This window comes from Nylanderia fulva, unplaced genomic scaffold (genome assembly GCF_048542155.1).
Source record: "Nylanderia fulva isolate GAGA-0341 unplaced genomic scaffold, ASM4854215v1 Scaffold289, whole genome shotgun sequence".
NCBI classification, from domain to species: domain Eukaryota; kingdom Metazoa; phylum Arthropoda; class Insecta; order Hymenoptera; family Formicidae; genus Nylanderia; species Nylanderia fulva.
Genome location: NW_028190357.1, coordinates 5,539 through 19,220, shown reverse-complemented (window position 1 = coordinate 19,220; position 13,682 = coordinate 5,539). Strand labels below are relative to the sequence as shown.

General features: G+C 39.4%; 2 protein-coding genes across 2 annotated transcripts; both read left to right on the top strand.

Annotated features, from left to right (window-relative positions):
- The first annotated feature begins 456 nt into the window (after nt 1-456).
- LOC146722676 (zinc finger protein 862-like) lies at nt 457-2,338 on the top strand. The gene is made up of 2 exons (XM_085484017.1): nt 457-1,773; nt 2,282-2,338. The coding sequence occupies exons 1-2, from the start codon at nt 643-645 to the stop codon at nt 2,336-2,338; spliced, it is 1,188 nt and encodes a 395-aa protein (XP_085340143.1). The 5' UTR covers nt 457-642.
- Nucleotides 2,339-4,479: 2,141 nt separating this feature from the next.
- Nucleotides 4,480-5,606, top strand: LOC114929548 (uncharacterized). Its single transcript, XM_029301121.2, has one exon. It carries the CDS (start codon nt 4,506-4,508, stop codon nt 5,364-5,366), a length of 861 nt encoding a protein of 286 aa, XP_029156954.2. The 5' UTR covers nt 4,480-4,505; the 3' UTR covers nt 5,367-5,606.
- Nucleotides 5,607-13,682: the final 8,076 nt, after the last annotated feature.

The following is a 13,682-nucleotide window of genomic DNA, read 5'->3' as shown; positions in this document are numbered from 1 at the left end:
CCTCCCTTTGTATCCGGCTCGGAATCGAATGGATCATATACCAATCCAGCGTAACTTATTCTCAAATTTCGTTAATTAATGACTCGATACAATGCTACAAATATAATATACTACGATATGACTGTCGACTCGTTTCGGTGCCCCTCGGAGAGGCGAAGAAGGCAAGGATTTACGCAATAACTTAATGACGCGGAAATCGACGTGAGTTCCGTGAGTCTCCCAACTAATTCTCGGTACTAAATTATCTACAGCATAATTGCTCGGTATCGTTATATTTCCCTAATGACTCACGGATCTCTGCCGAATCCGCGCTTACCGGACGATCGAGGAGGTGGCCTTACAATATTTCGCCGTCGCAGTGGGCTGTAGTGGGTCGTTGTCCCTGGGTGTGCTCGCAGGACACCGGCTTGCCGAACAGTGATTTCCTTTCGGGCCGGCGGGACCAGTGTTGTGAGACGGGCCCGGTTTTCTCGCGCATGCGCGGCCATGTTGTCTGTTAGGCTAGTATTAACAGACACGTATCTAGATGACTGTCTGCAGAGGATATGGGCGCGAATTGGCGCGAAAGCTTTGGCCCAACAGAGGAATACAACGCGAAAGCCCAACGGAAGAAGATTGAATATCAGTAAGTAAATGTAAATTATGGATTGTAATAATAACAGTAGTAGTAGTAGTAGTAATAGTAGCAGTAATATTGGTAAAGGAGTTATCAAGAAACGTAGACTTAGAAATTTTCAAAATTCTTGGTTAGATGAAAATAATTTTAAAGGATGGTTAACTCCTCATCCTGATATTCAGAATAAAGCGCTTTGTACTGCATGTAATAAGGCCATTAGATGTTGCAAAACAAATTTAACTGCACACTCACAGACGGCAAAACATATAAGAAATATAAATTTGTCTAATTTTGAAGCCACCGTTAGTGTTAATAGTAATTTATCACATAAAGATAAAGTTAAACGCGCCGAAATAAAATTATCTGCCTTTTTTGCTGAACATAACGTAGCTTTTTATTGCGCGGATCATTTAACTCCTTTATTAAAAGATATTTGCATAGAGCCCAAAGTCGTGCAAGATCTTTCACTTGCTCGAAATAAGTGTGCAAATATTGTTAAAAATGTTATAGCAAAACGCGAAGTCGAGACAATTATTCAATATTTGCAAACATGTAAATTTTCAATTTTGATCGATGAAAGTACGGATATATCAGATACTAAAGTAATGTGTTTACTCGTAAAATATGTTTCGCCTTTAAATAAAAAAGTCACGACTCAATTATTAGAATTGTTAGCTTTAGATGCAACGGATTGTTCCGCGAGTAAAATTTTTGAAACATTTACAAATTTTTTAAAAGAAAAAGAAATTCCGATTAAAAATATTGTTGGCTTGGCGTGCGATAATGCATCCGTTATGATTGGATGCAATAATTCTTTTATGTCTCGTCTTAAAGTAGAAGTACCGCAATTAGTAACGTTAAATTGTATTTGCCACTCATCTGCGATTATAGCTAGTAAAGCGTGTGAAAATTTACCGAATTCTTGCGAAAATTTAATTAGAGGAGTTGCCACTTATATTTCGGGCAGTGCGAAGAGATGTGCAGTTTTGGGCGAATTTCAAAATTTTTTTGAAGTACAAAAAAGTAAAATTTTAAAATTATCGGAAACAAGGTGGCTTTGTTTACATAAATGCGTTGTTAGACTTCTCGATAATTGGGAAGTTTTAAAAAGTTATTTTCTTTTAGCATCAGTAGAAGATAAATTAAAATCTGCCGAAGTAATTTTAGAATCTTTAAACGATGATTTTATTAAAGCATATTTACTATTTTTAAAATATTCGTTAAATTTTTTTAATAATTTTAATGCATTATTTCAATCGCGTGATATATTAATACATAAATTATATGAAAGTAGTCGGGAGTTAATTTCAAAAATTGCTCAAAATTTTGTTACATTTGATATTTTAAAAGATATTAATAATTTAGATTTAGATAATAAAAATCATATTCAAAATTTAGAAAATATATATGTAGGGCCCGAATGTGAGAGTTTTTTGGATACATTGTCTTTGGAATGTTCGCAACAAATTAGAATGAAATGTTTGGATTTTTACATTACTGCAGTTCGAGAAATGCTTAAACGTTTGCCTTTTAAAGATACACTTTTTCAACAGTTAACTTTTTTAGATCCAAAAATTGCTTTGTATTATGAAGGTAGATTAAAAATTAAAGATTTAACTTTTATCGCGAAACGAATATTGAATGATATTGACATAACTGATTTAGCTTTTGAATGGAGAATTTTGCCATCAAGTTTTAGTGAAGACCGGAAAAAAGAATTAGCTTGCTTAGAAATAGATGAAATGTGGCAAAATATTTTTAAATCTACAAATTTCGATGGGGAAAAGATGTTTCCAAATTTAGAATCATTAGTTAACGTAGTTCTTTCTTTTCCCCACTCAAATGCTGAGGCCGAACGAATTTTTTCTATTGTAACCGATGTAAAAAATAAAAAAAGAAATCGTTTAAGTAATGAGTCACTTTCTTCTATTTGTGTAGTTCGGTCCAGTTTTCAAGCAAAAAATATTAATTGTATAAATTTTCAACCTGACTCAAGGCATCTTGAACTGCATAATGCTCAAAATTTGTACGGAGAAAAAGGCACATCTGATGGTGCTTAATTATGCTTGTTTTTTAATTTATAATTTTTTTTTGCTTTTTTATTTTTAATTTTTAATTTTGCTTTTTCATTTTTAATTTTTTTGCAACATCTAGCCAAGATTTATTAATGCATGCTACATACATGTATCTTATATGTGTATATTAATTTTATTTATTTTTCAGATTTACTTCTTGCCAAAGATGCGAAGTGCAATATTTTTATTTTTAAATAGATGTATATATTAATTTTATTTATTTTCCAGATTTTCTTCTTGCCAAAGATAGTGCAATATTTTTATTTTTTAATTATTTTTAGTTTTATTATTTAATAAATTTAAGATATTTTTATTTTATAAAGTTATTAAATGTGTAAGCCATTAAATATCTATATAGAATTAATATTTTTATAAATTTTATAAAATTTTTAGTTTTAAAGTTATGGCAAATATTTTTTATTTTATTGTTTATTATCTAGGACGCAATATTTATTTTCTTTTAAATTTAAATATTAATATAAAAATTTAATTTTTATATTTATAAAATAATTTTATTTTGTATTTTAATAAATGTACTTTTGTTTTTTGAATACTGGTAAGGTTTTTGGCAGTTTCCCTTACCCTTGCAACAAATGTTGGTATTTCATAATTTTTCTGCCAAATAAAATTTTTTAGTTTTTATATATCTTGTTTACAGTTATTTTTATATCCCGCCGTTTTGTTTATCTTTTTTTTAATAAAAATTTACAAAATTATAACTTACAACTATACGGGTGACTAACGGTACACCTTTTTACATATGGAGTTACTTTACTGATACTACGTTCGCCGCGCATGCGCAAGAAAACCAGGCTCGTCTCACAACACTGGGCGGGACCTCGGCAGGTACGCTGGTGGGGAGGGGGAAGACAATGCGCGCCACCCCGGCCCGGTTGCCAGGTTTCGCGGCAGCGTTGCGCCCCGCGCCGGACCCGGAATCGATCCTCGTATCGATTCCGGTGTCTCGCGGCTGGTCGCGGACTTCCGCCGCCAAATTCAAATTCCAGCCCTCGGGAGCGATGATGTAGCAGGTCCATTTTCGGCGGTCCCGTCCACACCTCGTATGGCCGTATGCTGATGTTCCAAACGACCTTTCTTGGCTGAGGGAAGTCGTTCCGGGGTGATCAATCCCGTTAGATCTCCGTGTTTCTCTCGAGGCGTGGGTGGCGGGCCCCTCAGGGCATCATCCTTGTCGAGGGATGTAGGCGCCTTTTACTCCCTGATCTGGACTGCTCCTGTTCGTCCCATCGAAACTGTAATGAGTTTCTCTGCAGTATCGCTTCCTTATTTTCTCGGTACCGTGTATAGGTTATCGTTCGTAATACTCACCGGGCCGGTCGCTCAGTCTCTGCTCCTCCCCTTTCGAGGTCGTTCCTCCGTCGCCTGTCCGGGTCCTCTTCTCCCTAAAACAATGGCCGTTCTCCTGGCCTACCACCTCGATCCCGATACAGAGTGCGGGCGAGCTAGCGAAAAGGTCGCTGCTCACCCGCACGAGACACAAAATAATATAGCGCTCTCAGACGCTTCCCGGCCGGGCGCGTCCGCCCTTGTGACGGGCTCAAAAAGACCACGTCACAAGCTACACACGCGCCCAAAGTGGTGACCCCGACGTGATCAAGGTGACGCGAAGTGCTGTGGACATTGCCGCGAGTCGTGATACGGATCTTGGACAGTGCATTTTTGAAAAAAGTGACAGTATGGTGTTGACGCGTGACGATGGAGCTGCCCCTCCGTTAATACAAATCGAGCAGCCGAGACGAGATGCACTGCCTGTGCCAGGGACGCAACAAGCGGTTGAACGACCTAGCCTGTTCATGGCGGGCGCCGAGGTAAATCGCGTAGGCATGAGAATGCCGGAATTTACTTCCGGGGATCCGGAACTGTGGTTCAATATCATAGATCGGAGCTTCCAGGCCGCTGGAATTACTACGGACGCGACCAGGTTCGGTTACGTTCTTACGGCGATCGGTCCGCGACACGCGATGGAGGTACGCGACATAATAATGAACCCGCCAGCGGAACGCGCGTACGAAACTCTAAGATGCGAGCTCATAAAAAGACTGAGTTTATCGCAGGAGCACAAAACGCGACGGCTCCTGGAGCATGAGGAGATAGGCGACCGCAAACCGACACAATTTTTGCGGCACCTTCGAGGTCTCGCCGGTAATGTCGTCGGGGATGAAGTCCTGCGAACCATTTGGTTAAGTCGACTACCGGTTTATTTGCAGCCGCATCTCGTAACGCGCGTAGGAGATACGCTGGAGACGCTCGCGGATATGGCGGATGCGATCGTAGAGGCAACGAGAGCGCCCGCGGTGCACGTCGCGGAAGCGGCTCGGCCGACGGCGTTCGCGGGTGCCGACGGAAACGGAATAGCTGCACTGGAGGCGAGAATCAATGTGCAAATGACTCAGATGCGTATGGCCATGCAGCAGGAGTTCGCAGAACAAATGACCGGCTTGCGAAAATGCATTGAGGCGTTAGGAGAGCGAGAACCTCGCCGAGGCAACGGCGGTGGCCGTCGCGGGCGGGAGCGTTCGCGATCGCGCTCTCGAGTCCGTGGTCACGCGTCAAACGGTCTTTGTTATTACCATTGGAGATTTGGACCGGACGCACGAAGATGTGAGCCCCCGTGTGCCGGACAGCCGCAGGGAAACGCGATGGCCCGTCACTGATGACGGCCGGTGATCAAGGCCAGGATTCGCGCCGTCTGTTCGTGACTGACCGCGACACGCGAATTAATTTCCTCGTGGATACAGGCGCAGACCTATGCGTTTTTCCTCGCAGGATGGTGCGTGGACCGCGGCAGAAATCGACGTACGAGTTATCCGCAGCGAATGGAACGGTGATCCATACCTACGGAACCGAGACGTTGACGTTGAATCTCGGATTACGACGGAATTTTACGTGGCGATTCGTACTCGCAGATGTGTCGAGGCCGATTATCGGCGCGGACTTTCTGTCTTATTACGGACTCCTGGTGGACTTGCGGAATCGTCGGCTAGTCGATCAGGCGACGGGACTCGTAGCCGGGGGACGTAGCGCACAGTGCGGAGTGCCGACCGTACGAACGGTGACGGGAGTGACGCCGTATCATAAACTTTTAGCGTGTTATCCGGACATCGTACGACCTGACGGGCGCCCGAAAGAGGTGCGACATAATACGAAACATTTTATCGAGACAACCCCGGGGCTGCCGGTAGTGTGCAGACCGCGGAGACTTGCGCCAGATAAATTGACCGCGGCGCGAAAAGAATTTGAAAAAATGATGGAGCTCGGAATCGTGAGACCGTCGAAGAGTAGTTGGGCGTCTCCGCTACATATGGTGCCGAAGAGAGGTGAAGAGTGGCGACCGTGCGGTGACTATCGCTCTTTAAATGCACGGACGATCCCGGATCGGTACCCGGTCCGGCATATTCAGGATTTCGCGATGGAATTGAGAGACAAACGGGTGTTCTCGACGATCGACCTGGTGCGCGCGTACCACCAAATACCGGTGGCGGAAAGTGATATTCCGAAGACCGCAATCACTACGCCGTTCGGCATGTTCGAGTTCCCGTTTATGTCGTTCGGATTGAGAAACGCTGCGCAGACTTTCCAGCGGTTCATCGACGAGGTCTTGCGCGGACTCGACTTTTGTTACGACGACATTCTGATCGCGTCAACGACGGCCGAAGAGCATAGCGAACACCTTAAAATATTGTTCGAGCGTTTACAAACCTATGGCGTCGTGATTAATCCGGGAAAGTGCGTGTTCGGACAAGCGGAAGTCGAATTCCTCGGTTACGAAGTGAGCGGACACGGCACGCGACCATTGCCGGCGCGCGTACGGGCGATCGAGGAGTTCGAGGAGCCGAAGACGGCGAAAGAACTGAGGCGATATCTGGGCATGATTAATTTCTACCGGAGATGTCTGCCAAAAGCCGCGGAAATTCAGGCGCCGTTAAACGAGCTACTGCATGGCGATATTAAAGGAAAGACGCTCATCAAGTGGACGACGGCAGCGAGACAGGCGTTCAAGGACGCGAAAAGTAGTTTGATGCAAGCTACCCTGATAGCGCACCCGAAGGTGAACACGGAGCTCGCCCTATTCACGGACGCATCGGACAGCAGCGTGGGAGCCGTACTACAACAGCGAGCGGAAGAAGAATGGGAACCACTGGGCTTCTTCTCAAAAAAATTAAGCCCGACGGAAGCGAAATACAGCGCATTCGATCGGGAGCTTTTGGCGATCTATTTAGCCATCAAATATTTCCGCCACATGGTCGAGGCACGGACCTTTGCGATTTACACGGACCACAAACCTCTCACGTATGCATTTCATAGAAAGCCCGAGAAATGCACGCCGCGACAATTTCGGCATCTTGATTTTGTCGGGCAATTTACGACGGACGTACGACACGTGAGAGGAGAAGAGAACGTGGTGGCGGACACGCTATCGCGCATAGAGGAAGTGAAAACACCGCTGGATTACGAGGCACTCGCGAGATCGCAGGAGGACGATGCGGAGTGCAACAAATACATCGAGGGCACGAGCGGACTCAAATTGGAAAAAATAGAGATTCCAGGCGCAGGCACTGCGATATGGTGCGATACAAGGACAAAGATTCCGAGACCATTCTTGACAAGGCCTTATCGGAGGGCCGCATTCAATTTACTACACGGACTGGCACACCCGGGGATACGAGCGACGGTGAAGATGGTGACACAACGTTACGTCTGGCCGTCTATAAAAAAGGATTGCAGTACATGGGCACGTGCATGCATCGAGTGCCAGCGAGCGAAAATTACACGCCACGTAAAATCACCGAGAGGCATTTTTGAGTTACCGAGTCAAAGATTTGAGCATGTGCACATGGACATTATTAATATGCCGATATCGGACGGAAACAAATATTGTTTGACCTGCATCGACCGATTCACGCGCTGGCCGGAGGCGTTTCCTATGGAGAACCAGGAGGCAGAGACAGTCGCGAGGACGTTCTACCACGGCTGGATAAGCAGATTCGGCGTGCCTTTGAGGATAACAACCGATCAGGGACGGCAATTCGAGGCGCACCTCTTCAAGGAGTTGAGCGGATTGCTTGGATCTAACCACCTGAGGACGACTGCCTATCACCCCCAAGCCAATGGTATGGTAGAACGATGGCATCGGCAATTGAAGGCATCGATCAAGTGCCATCAGAGGGACCGGTGGACGGATGTGCTGCCGACGGTTCTGATGGGCATAAGAGCGGCGTGGAAGGACGATCTGCAGGCGACGGCGGCCGAGCTGGTGTATGGAGAGACGCTCAGACTGCCAGGACAATTTTTGAATAAGCAGCCCGGCGAGGAGAGAGACGCCAGCAATTTCGTGAAGGAGTTGCGACGTCATTTCGAGGAGGTCCGGCCGATCGAGATCACGCAGCACGGAGAACGACGCCCGTTCGTATTCAAGCAGCTGGGAACCACAGAGAGCGTGTTTGTTCGGCACGACGGGCCGAAAACACAGTTGCAGATGCCATACGATGGGCCCTACACGGTGGTTCGACGCGGCGAAAAAACCTTTGTCGTGCGCATGCACGGCAAAGAACAAACAATATCCATCGACCGTTTAAAACCAGCATATTTAATTTCAGAAAAACAGGCTAACGAAACGTCGCCGACGGCAAGGACTCCTGGAGACAAAGAAATGAGACTGGACCCGGAGCAGTCGAATAAGGCGCAGCCAGCAAAGGAAGGACGAGAGACACGAACGAGGAGCGGTCGAAGGGTCCGATTTCCGGACCGATATACAATATGATGTAACGCGGCGTGTCGGACAAAATTTTCTAATTTATATTGTTATTTATTTATTAATTTTTTTTTTTATTATCTCTCCACGCGAGATTTTACATTGACGCGGTGACTAATGACGACTCGAATCGACGAATAGGCGGTAATTAAATAATTGTGCAACAACACGCGGTAAAAAAATTAGAAAACCACTAGAAGGGGGGTACTGTGGCGATAAATGCCACAAGAATATTAAAATATATATAAAATAAAATGTACACGAAATAAAAAATATATGACAAGCGACGAGTGTTAAGGATATCGCGACCGGTGACACAAAATAATAAATAAATAAATAAGCGTCTAGCATGACGAAGGTAGATCGTGATTTCAGAACAGAATAAAAAGCGAAAGTCTTCAAAATAATAAATAGGCTAATCACCTAAAAATAAAAATAAGGTCGTGGAAAAATCGAGAGAAGCAGGACAATACGCGGCCTCGAAGGGCAGATAGATTTTGACTCGCGCTCGCGATACACGGTTTTCCTCGGTGGAGAGTTAAAGTCTGTATTTGATAATCCGAATAAACGCAGTAAAAGACAATATAATTCTAACACCTAATAACTATTCCGTCTTCACGATCCTCTCCCGATTCGCGATATTGATAAAACAATAATTAACGAACTAAGCTACACACGCGCCCAAAAAATAATTAAAATTAAAAGTCAAATATAATTTTTAAACACTTTAATATTATTAAGAATATATAATTCGGTTCCCGAAATATATTAATTCATTATAAAACGTATACGTGATATTATTTTTCTCATATAAAAATGACTAGAATAAATTAAATTAATTATTAAAAAACTAAAAAGTAATTAAACGACTTAGACTTAGATGATAATAATAATGAAACATTTTATTAAAAAAAGATTCAATAACTAGTAGGTCAAGTTATAATGTTTTATTTATTTATTTATAACATTATGAGCTATTAAGCTCATCATCTCGTTTGCTCTCTGTCTTGCTTTCATTCGGCAAGTCACAAACGATATATGATACTCGTATATTCCTACTTCAACTCTCGAGAATCTGAAACAAACGAAACTCGTGTCCAATATACAGGGTGTCCGGTAACTAACAGACCAATGATTACAAATGGATTCTTTGGTCAATTTGGGAACGATTTTTCTTCAGCGAAAATGTCGAAAAAGGTCATCATTTTTTACAACTTTCCAATCTTTGTCATTATATATCTTTATAACTAAGCCTTAAATTAAAATTTTATTATAGTAAACTCTACCTGAAATTAACTGAAGAATGTAATTATGTTAGACTTTTAACTCCAAAACGTTTAGTTTTCAAAAAACCTATTTTTTTCAATACTTATAACTCGAAAATTATTGACTTCTCTACATTTTTGCTAAGGAAAAATTGTCTCCAAATTGGCCAGAGAATCTGCCCTTAATCATTGGTCCGTTAGTTACCGGACACCCTGTATATATTATATAAAAGTGTATAGCACGTCAGAAGCTTGTGAGCTTACAGCGATAAGTAAAAACAATTGCGTATCTATTTCATTGCGTTTATCTGTTTAAACGCGCGCTTTAATTTTTCCAACGTTTTTGCCTGTTTATATTTTAAAGGTCTTCTCTTCTAAAAATCTTGTTTTAAAGATCCTCTCCGCGAGCAAAATTCGAAAACATAAATTATTTAATATTTTTACTTTATTATTTGTAAATCCTCGGTAATTTCAAAATTTTTCTATTTGAAAATTATTAATTTTCTATTGCCAATTAATTTTATCACAGACTTTACTCTTACTTCCATTGCACTTTCGTTTGCGGTTTTCAGTATACGATTTTTTATCGTAGTTACTGAAAATTATTATTGTGAATTATACTTGTGCAGTGATTTGAAGAATTTACAATTTCGTTGAAATTGTTGATTCTTCAAAAAAATTACGAGATTCGCGGAAATTGCGTGCTTTCTTGGCATTTTCCGTTCGAGGCAGGCGGTTTATTTTTGATTGTTGCAAGTGTTTTTTTTTTTTTTTTATTAAAATAGATAATAATAATGTGAAATAAATCACGATATTTGACAGATGTGCATATATATAGAAATTGTAATAATAATAATATTATATCATAAAATTGTAAATTGTTTCAATTTTTTATAGACTGCGATAAAAGATTTTACATTTGGATAAGAAACTGCGGTAAGTAAAAATATAAAATTCTTGAAAACGTACCAAAAATATTTGATAACGTAAAAAAGTGAACTTTGAAAAATAAGGAACTTAAAAATTGCACTAATAAATGGGCTATATGTGAGCCGTGCGCGGATGTAAGGTGTGTTATATCGAAATTTAATTAATAGAATTGAGAATTAATCCCAATTTTAAGTCTTACAAATGTCCAAGCTAATTTTTTGTACCTCGTGTACATTTTTGAAAGTTATATCGAAAAATTAAATTTCAATATGCGTCTTACATCTCACATTTCGCATACGGCTCACATATAGCCTATTTATCAAGAGACACGGTAGTGTCTCGCGACCAGTTAAGGGCGTAGCGGAGACACCGTGTATCTTAACGCGAGTCGGACATTTGAGTCTTTATAATATTTCGAATCCTCAATAATGGCTGAAGCAATCGAGTTTATACTAGACTTAATCGATAGATTGAGTTCGAATTATATAATAAAAGTGTCTTTATTTCTGCTCTACGTGATTTGTAAGCAGAGATATATAAATGCAAAGTCGAAATATGAAAAATTTCTATTAAGAAACGTCCCCGTCATCATTATTATCATCATTATCATCATCGACCACGCATACATAGTATATCGTGCTACACGTATTCACACGTATACAACACATGCGCACACATATATCACACGTACACAACACATGCAAGATGCATGTAGTGGTAATTTTGTCCATCTCGCACGTTTTACAACAGATGGCGATAGTGGCGCTCCGCCATATTGGCAGCGTGCGGGGTTATGTTGGCTAACTCTCTCTCTCTCTCTCTCTCTCTCTCTCTCTCTCTCTCTTTCTTTCTCACACACACACGCACACACACACACACTCTCTCATTCTCACTCACTCACTCACTGTTCGTCTTGTGTACTTATTTAGTACATTCATGATCGGCAGCGTGCGGGGTTATGTTGGCTAACTCTCTCTCTCTCTCTCTCTCTCTCTCTCTCTCTTTCTCACACACACACGCACACACACACACACTCTCTCATTCTCACTCACTCACTCACTGTTCGTCTTGTGTACTTATTCAGTACATTCATGATTAAACATCTATATGCATTAATGTGAAATTTACTTACAATTAGTTTACTTGAAATATTCAATCTCTAAAGTGTTTATCTTATAAGATAGACAAAAAAATCTGAGTAAATAATAAGAAAAAAAAACAAGGATTATTATTGTCATAATTTTTTATCAATTAAGTACTCTCAACTATCCAATAATTAAATAAATACGTACAAATGTGCGCGCGTGTACACACATACACATATTGATATTAAAGAGATTGAAGGAGAGGAAGGAGAAGATAAAAATTTAAATATTCACATATATTTTCAAATATTATATATGAATTTATAGTTTACATATCTAATTAATAATGAATTTCTAATTATATTAAACATATCAAAATAAAGACATACATGTATTTATCAAATGAATAAAATTATTGAATACAGACTTAAAAAATTTATTAAACATAGACTTAAAAAATTAATTAATTAAACATATTCCAAATTTAGAAAAAATAAACTTTATTTATATATGCAACAGCTTTTTAAACTAAATTTTTAAATTCTATTTTATATTAGACAATTATCTCAATCAACATCTACGTCCACATTAGCTGCACTGCAGACTACCTCTACAGCCACATTATCTGCTCCGCGGATATAGCGTTATGCCAATACGATACATTACATGTACTTACTTACTTGCCTTTACTGTACCAACTCTTGTTCTTTCCACGTAATCATGTTTTTACAGTTATCGTTTGCTGTATATCTTCCAGCAAACTTTATTTCGTGTGAAGTGTATTTAATTAATTAAATCTCTGCGAAAGATTGAGAAGATGAAGGGATAATTCAAACTATGAAGACATGGTTACATGGAAAAGACAAGAGTTGATAAAATAATAAAGACATACATGTATTTGTATCCTGCTGGCATAAGGTTATAGAAGTTGATTGAGATTGAAAAATAATAATTGAAAATAATAAAAAAAATAAAGACACATGTATTTGTATCGTGCTGGCATAAAGTTATAAAAGTTGATTGAGATTGAAAAATAATAATAAAAATAATTAAAAAAAGGAAATATTCAATCATCATTTAAAAGCATATTTGAAATCTGTAGAATAAACAGTTTTTGCAAAAAATGTGGAGCATTAGAGCTCTAGTAAGTCTAAAAATAAAAGTAAACATCAATTAATAATAACTGATGTTATATATATATAAACCAATTTGTTGCAATATTCACTATAAAAGGTTGTAAGGGTAAGATGGCTAAAAGTGAATAATTTAAAAGATAGTTAACATAATTTTACATAAACTGAAATATTTCATAGAATAAAATATTTGTAATATTTCGAAGTTTATGTAAGATTATGTAAAAATTATACCTTTACAACTTTTTATAGTAAATATTGCGAGGAATCGATTTATATGAGAAAAATTCAGGTAATTCTATTTTGAAAATATAAGTGACCTTTAAATAACCTTGAAAATCGCCGTTTAGGAAAAAGTCTGTGTCAACTTTTTCTTTTTCGAAATCCTGCAACTTTTATCTAAATTTAATAGAAAATGTATAAAAAATGCTCGACATTAGTACACACAAACACACACACACATATGGGTAAATTTATATAAATAGGGTGCTTTAGGAGGAATGATCAGGATTCTAGGATATGATTGTACACATCATTTTAAGCAAAGAAGTTTAGATAAACATGTTTAATAATTGTTCTATTCCGGTCATAAAAATATACAAAAATGAATGACATAATCTCTAAAAACTCACCTTTAAAAAAAGGTAAAAAAAGGCGACCAGTTAAGGGCACGCCATTAACAAAAATTATCCATTGCAAACCCATGTAGAATCCTATCCTATTGCAAACCCATGTAGAATCCTACTTTAAAAAAAGGTAAAAAAGGCGACCAGTTAAGGGCACGCCATTAACAAAAATTATCCAT